The sequence below is a fragment of the Lottia gigantea genome, assembly GCF_000327385.1.
Source record: "Lottia gigantea unplaced genomic scaffold LOTGIsca_3, whole genome shotgun sequence".
NCBI lineage: Eukaryota > Metazoa > Mollusca > Gastropoda > Lottiidae > Lottia > Lottia gigantea.
Window position 1 is genome coordinate 2,185,145 of NW_008708986.1, and position 12,219 is coordinate 2,197,363.

The 12,219-nt window shown below is 35.4% G+C and overlaps 2 protein-coding genes across 2 annotated transcripts; one reads left to right on the forward strand and one right to left on the reverse strand.

Annotated features, from left to right (window-relative positions):
• Positions 1 to 270: 270 nt before the first annotated feature.
• LOTGIDRAFT_182182 (hypothetical protein) lies at positions 271 to 4,893 on the reverse strand. Its single transcript, XM_009057146.1, has 8 exons — positions 4,734 to 4,893; positions 3,721 to 3,926; positions 3,437 to 3,534; positions 3,149 to 3,330; positions 2,588 to 2,724; positions 2,140 to 2,238; positions 1,759 to 1,828; positions 271 to 685 (listed from the first exon to the last, which is right to left on the reverse strand). The coding sequence occupies exons 1-8, from the start codon at positions 4,818 to 4,820 to the stop codon at positions 497 to 499; spliced, it is 1,068 nt and encodes a 355-aa protein (XP_009055394.1). The 5' UTR covers positions 4,821 to 4,893; the 3' UTR covers positions 271 to 496.
• Positions 4,894 to 6,069: 1,176 nt separating this feature from the next.
• Positions 6,070 to 6,294, forward strand: LOTGIDRAFT_89152 (hypothetical protein; the record flags this gene model as incomplete). The annotated part of the gene is made up of 1 exon (XM_009057033.1): positions 6,070 to 6,294. A coding segment is annotated over one exon (225 nt), but the record flags the coding sequence as incomplete, so codon positions are not given.
• Between the last annotated feature and the right edge of the window lie 5,925 nt (positions 6,295 to 12,219).

Consider the following 12,219-nt stretch of genomic DNA (forward strand, 5'->3'; position numbering starts at 1 on the left):
CTAATTGCTCAGAACTTTCTTGTGAATTCTGTTTTTTATATAAGCCGTTTTTTTTTTCAAACCATTTGACTAGGATCATTTTGACTGTGCAGTATCTCACTGCAGATATTGAAATTAAATTCAATGCTCCAATAAAGCATGAAAAATAGGAAGAAAAAGTGATGTACGGTATTCAATTAAATACTTCAGTGGATCAACATGAAGCAACCCTGCATTTCTTGTAATTTACACCAACCTAAGACTCAATACAATAAATAATGGCATTTGTTTGTTGTTGACTTGTTAATTTTATTGTTAGTCATGTTAATTTTACCCTAATAAAATATCAGTGATACTGTTGTAATGCATTCATTTCACATTTCCTTGTAAAAATCATCATTGACCTTTTCTCAAATAATACAAATTAACTTTCATTTTGATGCAGCCCTTGTTTTAATGAAGAATATCTTTACCATACAATGAATTTGCCACAAAATGATACAGAATATCTGAAAACTCAGAAGAAATCAGCCATTCCTTCATCTAAGAATTGTTTATAAATTGCCATAAATTTAGCCACAAAAGCTTCAAGATGATAAATGGCTTTCTGTCCTATCTGTAGTCTATGGTCATAATATGCAGCAGCTTGAACAACTTCTGTTTTCAACTGTCCATCACAATTAGCTAGCAGTTCTTGTAGTAGTCCCTAAAATGATTCAAAACTTTGTAAAATACCAAACAAAAGTTATGGGCCCATGTAGAAAGAATGGAATGTTGTCTATCTTTCAAATGAAATAAGCAAATAAGATATATATTCATATCTTCAATTGAAGACTTGAGATAGAAAGAAAGGTTTGCAAGGATTCTTTCTATCACCTGGTCCTTAGCTGAACCCACAAATACCATTTAATTAAAGTAACCATGACAAAGGACATCATTCCAATGCTCAAACTGCTTGTGTTACAGTCCATCCTTACAAGTTACAGTACAAATTCATCTGTTTTCAGATTCTTTTTCATTTTTATACGCCCACATGGAAATGTGGACGTATATTGCCGTAGCCCCTGTAGAAATGTTTCAATTTTGTACCCGTAGGATCAAACAGAATGACTATTGACGTCATTTCGACCTAAATCACTTGTTCATGGAGGCCGCCATTTTACATAGATAAAAAGTAAACAAAGCAATCTTGCTGGCAAGTAACATAATTGAATCAGACCATTGAATAATTGATATATAAGCATGAATGAGACGGTTCCCAAGACAAGTTGTGTTTTTCTTCTACAAAAACGAAAAAAAAGAAAAGTATGAAGATCACCAGACTGGTCTAATTAGGACTGCTTTTTCCTAAATCTGTTCTTCAAAGAAAAACAGATGCATATTTCTGAAAAAGTATGTCCCCTTTAAAAGAGTGATTTATGCAAAGATTGGCTATCTTCTGCTAGGTTTAATATTGAATCAAATATTATGAAGGATGGTAGATCATTGGTATTTCTTCTTGTTATTTTGTTATCGTCTATGTACGACGTGACGTTATGTCATAAAGAAAATGGTGGCTTCCATACATCAATGGTAAGTGCAATTATTTGATTTTTAAGACAAACTGTGAATTAAATAACCACAAAAACCTATATTTAATCATAATTAATAACAAATCCTGAAAGCTACTTTTCCTTTTAAGAAGTAAAATTTTAAATAAAAACTTCCCATAAAAGGTCTATGAGGACATCAAGAAAGTTATTTGACTTGACCACAATCAAACAATTTTAGAATACATACCTTAATAATAACATCAGCTGGTATACAATGTGTTAATAATTCATATAATCTAGCTCGCACCTCTAATAATCTGTAAAATAACAGTACATATCAACACAGGAAGATGGTTGGAGTTTCAAGGTGAAACATATATTGCATTCTGAAAAAAGCTGTTGTCAACTTTTAACATATTCTCAGGGAGTAATAATTCTAGAAATATTTCGTTCCAATCATTCCAAATTCAAACTTGTCCAAATATTCAATTAATCCTACTTCCTACACAACATTTTATGTAAATCTGACAAAAACTTTGGCCTCCATTGCATTCACTTGTGGATGGGAAAGTCAGTGCTGAACTACGATATTTTTATGAAGACAACAACAATGATAATACACTGTTACCTTTTAGGCGATTGTTGTTGTACTATCATAGTAGCTGTATCTCTGAGGTAAATCTCCCAATCAGGTTCAGATATAGTTTGATCAGCACTAAATGGATACCTGAAAAACATCAGTCAAATAAATCACTATTTTTAAGCCTTTTGTTCTTTTTGTAATAAGCTGCCTCTAACTCTTATCTGGAATTTGGAACATGTTGAACAAGGAGAGACAGGTCAATTCTCTTTTCATTAGAATCTTACTAAAGTCTTAAATGTCCAATGATAAGAGACTTGTTAGGTTGCAAACAGATAGCAGTAGTGTAACACTCTTTTGTTGATTGTATTAAAGTTTAAGCTTATATCAGAGAGTTTAACAGCCCTACAATCAGTCAGCAAACCTTAAGTAGCATTATTAAACAGAAATCAACCCCTAAAATGGCACACCCATCCCTCTAAAGAAAATAGCTTACTGTTGAACTTTACAGGCTTCACACATTAATAAAGCTCTACGTAGATTTCTGTTGCTCTTATTTGCTATACGTTTAGCTAATTCTGCAGGTAATGTGCATCCCTCTTTCTTACATACATTCTGTAATATCTGAGCTATCTACAGAGAAATACATAAAAATATTGGACAATAATAACCACATCTTTCAACATAAATGAAAGCATACACTTTTGGCACCCTAGACACATTTGTAGAAGAATGACATAGCATGATTTGTATAACAATATTGTCACATCAGTGGCTTCAAAGGTTAAAAACTTTGGCATATATATGTATACAAAGGAATTTTATACACAACCTGATAACAAAATAAAATCGTTTTGGTGATATTCTACACTAAATCATCTACCATAGTACTAGTATTTCACTGTATTTGAAATTAACATTATTATTAAAGATAGTAGATGATTTTAAGTTCCGTTTTGGCTTGAGGTTTGTGAAAAGAGAACTAAGATCTTGTGAAAATTCAAATGATACCCGCAGGAATAGATTAAAATATCCCAAAATTTTATCTTATACATACCTCTTCTTCACTAGGGGCAGCAACCCTAACCCCTAAACATCTACTTCTAATAGCAGGAATAACTTTACTTGTCGAATTACAGCACAGTATCAGACGACATGTTGCCATGTACTTTTCCATTGTACGACGTAAACCATGTTGAGCATCTTTTGTTAATCTGTCTACCTCTGTTAGCACCACAACTATAGAATAAATAATACACTGTAGAATAGATTTAATAAGCTATGGAATCGTTTCATTGTACATTGATGCTGAAAAAACTTTTATTATGTGAATAAATAAACAAACCTTTGAATTCTTTCTGAGATGAAGAATCTAGTTGATTAACTTGAGCTAGATTTTTAATTAATTCTTGTATCACTATTCGGTCATTATTTCCAACATCACTACAATATATATATAATCATGTGCATTAAATAATTAAGTTAATAAACTAAGAAACACATCAGATATTACTCAGATACAAGTATTCCCTTATGCAGTTAAAAAAAATGTATTGATAAATAATGGTGAATGGGCAAATAATACAACGATTATGTCTTCAGAGGTTTGATGAAATCTCAATAATTTACCTTGGATTAACTTCTATATGATAATTACTAGCTATAGTAGATATTTCTATCTTTTTATTGGATGGTGTTGTAAAATGGCTCTGTTCGATTCGTAATTTCTCTGCACCAGCACCATATAATTCCCGTAATATACATGTTATTCTGGTTTTCTTACCAGCACCTGATGGGCCATACACCAATAGATGGGGTAGATCACCACTGGCAATCTGAAATGTTTGTCATAAACTCTTATTATCAAAACAATCAACTTGAAAAATTTTTAAAATTAGGCTTGATTTGCTTTCATCTGATGCCATTCCTTACGGCATTCTTAGTGACGACATACAACTTTTGAGTACCGGTACTGAATACTAAAAAATTAGAGCTATTTTTAAGATTTAGCCATGAATTCAACATTCCAAATGAATTGTAGCAAAACTAACAAAAATTAAAATTTGTTAGGAATTTTAGAGCCCCTAGACCCACTTTCTAATATATCTATCCGATTATACTACTACGTAGATAATTAAAAGAAAATAATATAAAAAGGCTACAAGGCATTTTTGACAAAGTAAACTACTTAAAGACTGACATTTGTGGTGTTTAAAATGAATTCTGTTTTACATGCTTCTATCCTAATACAATTTTCTGACAACTGCAGAATATTAGCTAATAACGTTATTAATAATAATCGAATCATACTTTTTAAAGTGTTAGATTTTCTTTGTTGCATTCACCAATCATTATGCTTGAATGTTGTCTTTGACAAAATGTAATGTTATAATATAGATTATCAAGGCTGTTTTTCATGGAGTGATGTTTTCCAGCAAAGCAAATTTTTGCACCCAATTGCAATAATTAGAGTGACAAAACAACAAATATTGTGATGTGACCTAAGCCTCCTCCAAGTGCTTTCATTAGCTTTACGACTTCTCGAATAACAGTAACTATTTGGGTACAAATGGATGAACTATGTTTATTTCAATTCATTCTGCATAAAATATGCAAAATATAATCTAATTTAAGAGTTTTACCAATTTTTTTAAGTTGGCAGCTTGCTGTTTGTGGTAATCAAGCTTGTGAAGTTGTGATGGACGATGTTTGTCAACCCACAAACTCATTTTTCAAGATAAATTTAAAACTTAAAACGACTTGATTTGTTCGAAGTTTATAGTTTGTTGTCAATTTGTGGCGCTAAAATCGAAGAAACTCCCATTCATACGTCAGAGGGTAGTCCCCGTGCTAATTTTAGAAATTTTCAGACCAATGTCAACCGTGATTATCCCCCTTTTTCCATTGAAATAAAATTTAAAAAAAATCAGATTGGATTCTACTAGACTAGGCTAATCTAACCCTTTTTTTTCCATAGCCGTACGTACCTTTCGTACTGACACTGGAAAATCTAATCTAGAAAGACGAAGAATACATCTAATGCGATTTCTGCAGTGAAAATAGAATAAATATTTCATTATTTTTGGCCCGATTGCCCCCTCCCCCCTTTAAATACAAATACGCCACTACTAAGTCTAAGATCTAGGATAATATCAACTATAAACCGACATTGAAATTTAGCCAAAACAAGAAATTTCAGCAAGCAGCCAACACACATTGTGATATTGGAATCCAATCAGAAAAATAAGCACACACTGACACAGTCGATTTTGGCGACCATGATGCCATGATGGGATTGATTGATGTCATGAATTGATGAATTTTGTCAACTATAAATCATCAAAAATGGTCGCCAAATAGACTGTGTCTTAATTTTTCTCCCACTGATTAATTCATAAAATATGGAAATTTTTCCAAAGAACACGAGACAAGAATTTACATGAAAGGCAACAGCGAAATTTGTGTTCTAAACACAGGAGGTGTACATTAATCAGTGAGCGTAGCATTTGGACAATTTCAACGAAATAAAATGCAACTATAAACTATTCTCGTCTGATCCATGATTGCATGAACAATATATCAGAAAATTAAAAAATTTAAACATAACCGAAACCGTTAATCGAAGGTTAGATAATCTAAATTATTCTTGCATCCCTTTTTTACCATACAATATGCAAAATAAAGATACTAACGTGCGTATGAGAAGTTGAGGAAACACGAACGCCATTGAGAACGCTAGCTCGTGAGGCAATCGTAGCCTAGAAACTAAGCGCTTTCTATGAGGTCCGCGCCAATGCTACATAAACAATGTCACGTGGTTATTCTGCCTTACTCATTATGGTCAGTCCTGGGAGGTTAAACTCAAGTTCACGATCTAGATCCAGGTCTAGGTCTCGATCACCAAAGAAATCACATAAAAAGAATGCCTCTCCAAAGAAACGCTTACGAGGGCGAGGAGGCAAACGAAAAGTAAGGTCTACCACCTTATCGTCCACCGTAGCCGCTGTACGAGCTTTGAAGGACAGAAAGGGATCGACAGTTCCTGCTATCAGGAAATATGTCCTTTCCCATTCTCGAATTCCTCCAAAGCGCGTCAATGGTCTATTGCGACGAGCTCTTTCCAAGGGTTTGAGGACAGGTGCTCTCGTTCGTCCTAAGGGTTCACGCGCCAAGGGTGCTAAGGGTCGATTTAAGGTTGGCCGCGTCCGAAGGCGAAGGCGATCAACTTCGCGAAGGCGAAGGCGATCAAGTTCGCGAAGGCGAAGGCGACGAAGCCTCTCCCGACGACGAAGGAGACGATCCGCATCGAAGGGACGAAGGCGACGTAGCCGTTCCCGACGACGAAGGAGACGATCCGCATCGAAGGGACGAAGGCGACGAAGCCGTTCCCGACGACGAAGGAGACGATCCGCATCGAAGGGACGAAGGCGACGAAGCCGTTCCCGACGACGAAGGACCCGATCCAAGTCAAGGAGGCGACGAAGCCGTTCCCGACGACGAAGAAGTCGATCCAAGTCTAGGGCGCGACGAAGCCGTTCCCGACGACGAAGAAGTCGGTCTCGTCGACGAAGATCTGCATCAAAGGGTCGTCGACGACGAAGCCGATCCAAAGGTCGAAGACGAAGGCGATCCCGCTCTCCAGTCAAACGTCGGCGACGACGAAGGGCTGCAGGCAAAGTTCGAAGGCGAAGGCGAACCCGAAGAGCAAGGAAATAGATTGATGATCGAGATTATGGACATGGATTAAACCACACGAAACTCGGCCCTTTTCAGGGCCCCAAATTCTCAAAAAAGAGAATAGTCTTTTCAAACTACAGCCTAACTACTAAAATAAGTACTACTTACAAGTAGCCTAGGCCTATAGGCTACTGTAGCCTAAACATAGAGCTATAAACTATACAGACTACTACATCAAAATAAGATGAACACTTTGGCATACATGTCAGGAAACAGAACTCCAAAAGTGTCCTTCCAAATCCTACCAAATTTTAACTCGCAAAATTAGGCCTACCGTCACTGAAACTGGAATGCAGTCTGGCTGATGAAAGACATTTTGGAACATTCTCTCTTATGTAGAGTACAAATGCAAATCAATCAAAATAACCCTGGGATCAATGTACTGTTTTAGATCTCGTATCATAATAGCCAATATAACGAACATGAACATTCTTTCTTACCTTCGGTACAGTCCAATTTTACATCATAAATTTTGTCAGACCATGTTCAATCCTGTTTTGGATTTCCGTCTAGACTGTCTAACAAACATCGTCAAACATGATCCAACATTATATGATTATATTTGACCGTGTATGAAGAGAAAATACTATTTTTTGGAGGGAAAATTATTCAACATGCGGATGCTCAAAGCAGCCTGCTTAGTGCTATGAGCTTAGTTATACTGCTGCATCAGTTAGATGAGAGTGCGAAAGGTTCGCCGGTTAGGGGCCTGGGACTTGATCCAAAAAGAGGTAAACAGGGGATGAGGGCATCCAAATAGTGAATACTGATCCTCCCTCTAATCTGGAGGCGTCAAGTAATTTCTTTGTTAGACCTAGTATCGTATCTCCCAAGAAATCTGGAATAAAATAATTCTCTGTTTTTGGGAATATGGTATCCGCAAGCATATTTTTAATTAGTTACTTGTTCGTCCTAATTAGCTTGCTCAGAATCTACCCAAAATAGTTTGAGGTCGTTTCCTGTCGTTTTCCGGTCGTTTCCATTGGTTATTTCCTGGTCGTTTAATATCTACTCATGTTTTAGTAAGTACGATTATGAAGGCGATGTACACCATTTAGTCATACGATAAAGAATTCCTTCCATAACCCGATATAAACAAGTGGTAGGCCTATTATTACCATAAGCATTAGTAGCATAGTATAGGTTCTACTAGCTTAATTAGCAAGATAAATCAATGAAGAAGATATTCTTGGGCCCTTCTGGACATACTCAAGTAATAATTCATTTGCCATTTGTTTCCATGTTAAATCACGATATTCAACCTTCTATAACTTTTTCCAAAATTTTGAAAACTTTACAAAAGGGAGGGTGGAAGAGGATTTCTAAAAATAGCACGATACAATCCATAGCATAAAATGTTTTACTACAGTCGGTCCTTCTGAGGCCATTTCCGTAGGTAGGTATGTACCACATCTAATTATATAAAACTTATTACATCAATAAGTTTTCAACAATCAGCTTAGGTTTGGTTCTGGAGTTCTTCCTAACGCCCTTTTTGTAACGTTATTGGCTACAATACGTCGTCATTCACGCAAACCGATTAATATGCAAATTTTTGCGCAACTTCCCAATAACAGAAATTTGAAATAAAAATCTCTCAAACTGACATATTCGTCACCTAGCGGGACATTGAATAAATTGAATAACCGGTTACAATAATATGATGTCAACATGTTATAATATTATACAATATACTTACCATAAAACAATGTTTTACAATAGTATACATTGTGTACATTGCATGTATTTAAAGTTCGCATCCCACATAATCGTAGTTTGTTTTCTACTGACTGCTTTCTATGCCAAGCCAATGTATTGTATTAACAAGTCTGACTACCTTTAATTTAATTTTAAATTGAGACTTGATTCACTCCTGATTTTTATTTCGAAGCGGTTGAATCAAGGTAGGATGTGTTTTTGTTCATTTTCAAACAACTTTATTATCAAGACCAAGACAGTTGTCACTCAATTTTGGTTTTATAATTAATATAGGCGACAGAGTAACATCCCCTTTTTTCCCTTGTCACCGTGTTTTCATAGTAATAGAGCCTATGTCCTATCGGGATCCACGCTCCAACAAACAAAAAAACGACCAAGCCCCCCACCACCGCCCCGAATCAGTTTTAACGAGCGACAGCTTAAACATTATTTCAAATCACATACACCCTTTTCAAATCTCAAAAAAGATTTTGAAGACGATGATCCAGACTGATTATATAACATCTGATGATACTGATGATGGAGATTCTGTACTTCAAACTACTTGTGAAAGGGCTGGTTGTACCATTGGTATTTGTGCAGCTTGCCCTTCGTGTTAGCGAATGGTATGTAACGACCATTTTATTGGTCCCCGTGCCTTTTGTGCGAATTCAAGCTCCTTCACAGTAGATGGTATGCAAAGAGAAGAAGACCAGCAACCAGCAGCAGCAGCAGCACAACTTCCAAGAGAGACGTTGCGAAAGAACCAAGGAACGATGGGCTCTCGTACTCAACAGAAATAACTGACAAGTTTGTGGCCGCTCGAAATACTTTAAAAGATCGATATACATCGCTAGACAGAGAGATCTTGCTTGTCATACTCTGTCGGAAGAAAGACGCAAATCCTGGCTGTTCGGACCAAAAGAGGAATTCCATAATGCCATGCTATGTTTTTACAATTTATTGAAAACTCTACGTTTATACAAGAAATTACTATACACTATTACGAGACCAATCATGGGCAAAACGAGGGAGACTTGGTGCATAGCACCATCGAAAGAATACTGAAAAGGACAGAAAAAATAATTCTACGTCTCAACTCTCGACGCCACCCCACCAAAAATACCTGCAGACAAGTATGCAGATCTGCAATCGTTGTGTTCTAAGGATACACCTGTGGTAAAGTCACAAACTGCAAAATTGTTTTTTGGAAGTCTGTGATTTTAGACGTAATGTCCAATTCGACTTCAGTACGTTTTGAAGCGATACCGTGGTTAATTGTTTTCATGAATTTCAATTTGTGTTAATTTGTAATATATATTATGTTGAAATATTTCGAATTGTATATCATGTCTATTATCATTTTATTTCACCTCAAATATAATTGGCACGATTAAATTAACTATTATTACAGTACTTGTAAATTCTGTAATTTATGGATATACGACAAATACAAGTGAACCAGTATTATTATGATTGATTGTAAACTGCAGTTTACTGATAAGTCATTCATATCAACTTTAACTTTTTATACGCCCACATGAATATATGGTCGTATATTGTCGTCGACCCTGTCCGTCGGTCAGTCCGTCCGTCGGTCAGTCCATCCGTCGGTCCGTCCGTCAACATTTCTTGTGAGCACTATAGAGACTACAGTTTTCATCTGATTTTGATAAAACTTGGTGTGATGCTTGAGATTGATAAGATCTCGGTCAAGTTCGAATTTGACATATTTTCGATGAACGGTTTTTGAGATATTGCCCTTGACTTAGAACGCCTTGAAATTGGTTAAAAATTGTTCGTGAGCAGGATTGAAGCTACAGTTTTCATCCGATTCTGATGAAACTTGGTGAGATCATTGGAATTCATAAGATCTCGGACAAGTTCTAACTTGACGCATTTTCGATGAATGGTTTTTGAGTTATTGCCCTTGACTTTGTAAACACGCGCCAAAAGTTGTTTTTTGCCCTTGATTAGAGCTGTGTGATTTAATTGTTTGTTGTATTTGGGTTATTGATATTGATTTTAAAAAATTTTGTGGAATTATTCAGCATAAATAATTTCTTCAATATGAGAAAATTCGTAATTTAGTCACTAAAGACTGTTTTATTATTTCTGACAGTTGCCAGTGGGCGTATATTACCGTGCATCGAAAGCTATCTTTTTAATATACTGAATCGTAGCTCGAATCAGCATGAAATGAAATAAAATGTTGTTGCAACTCATTAGCATTTTGTACGCAGTACAAGGTAAATAATATGTGTTTCATTCTGAATGATTACCCACTCTTTTCGATTTCCAACTACACATGTAGGGATCTGTATATAACGTTTTTAGCCTTTAGCTGTGAACGCGTTGGCGAATCTCTTGTTTTTCCATGAAAAAGTCACTAATTTTGTATCGCAAAATGACAATCTTGACGAATATAGGTATCCTAAAATTATGTTTGTCTCAATAAGTGTCGAATCTAAAATACCTGTACCTTGACCTTTATCAAGGTCAAATCACATATGATTGCGCGAAAGTTATCTCATTTCGCAATAGATAAGTTAGAGAACACATATCCACCTTGATTATAATTGTCACATCAATAGAAATTTTAAATGAAAAGATTGAAATTTTTCAAAAATTTAGAAGCGGTTTTCTCAAAACACGAAACTTCCATATCATATCATGTTGGTTTGTGCATATTATGTGAACAATTTGGTTGTGTATGTGTTGGAGATTCGAGGCTTCAAAAAGAATGTGTCATGAATTTTCTGCAGTGTGGCCAACCGATCGTTATTACAAAGGAAACAAGCCAATACTTTTGAAAAGTTAAACCCCAACAACCATAATTCGAAATATATTTGAGGTACCAGCACGTTATAAAACCCTGTAAAATTCTTTTAATGTCTATAAAATTTGGAAATAATCGGTCTACTTACAAGAGACTTCACCAGATCTGTTTAAGGGCTGAGATATCTGGGCTTTAATTCCTATACAACAAATTTTGTTTCTGACAAGTTACTAAATATTTTCGTCACATATGTCCAGCACCTTAAATGCTATTCCATAATCTACCCGCTCAGGAATTCGTGCAGAGAACTTGGCCAACATCCAATAGTTTTCAATGCCCCTGTACTGTAATATGTAAGAAGCAGTTACATGTGCCCACTCAATCAACTCAAATTCTGGAACGTCTTAAAAATCTCAAGATATGATAAACTTTAGTTTCAATATCATGATGTTGATTACCACCCCTTCTTGTTTTTATCAAGATCTATCACAGATGTTGAATACTGGACATATTACAGTAAATTACATGTTAATCCAATTTAAACTATATCTCGAGAGTTCCCAGATGACCTTCAACATAAACAAAATAGGCTACATAATTGTTCTTCATAATTACCTAAATATTCTAAACGTAGAAAGAGGCTATTCATTCACATAGTTTCCTTATGTTCCTGTTATGAGTACATAATTTCATTATATTGATATCATTTATATCAGGTTGGTATTTGCCACTCTTCGGAATTAGTGAAACCCGACTGTAGACTAAAAAATATCGCGATTCCTGCTAATTTGTTCTCTTTGAAAGTTGGAAAGGTGGAAAGACGTGATAATACATTAAGTTGCAGATATAATTATTACTTCACAATATAAGTCACATATATACGCCGCCATATAACAACATTTTATTTCAATATC

Coding starts and splice junctions, on each gene's coding strand:
- LOTGIDRAFT_182182 (XM_009057146.1), bottom strand. CDS start 4,820: ATGAGTTTGTGGGTTGACAAACATCGTCCATCACAACTTCACAAGCTT. Junction 3,331..3,436: donor ATCTCAGAAAGAATTCAAAG/GTTTGTTTATTT, acceptor TTTATTCTATAG/TTGTGGTGCTAACAGAGGTA. Junction 2,239..2,587: donor GAAGCCTGTAAAGTTCAACA/GTAAGCTATTTT, acceptor GATGTTTTTCAG/GTATCCATTTAGTGCTGATC.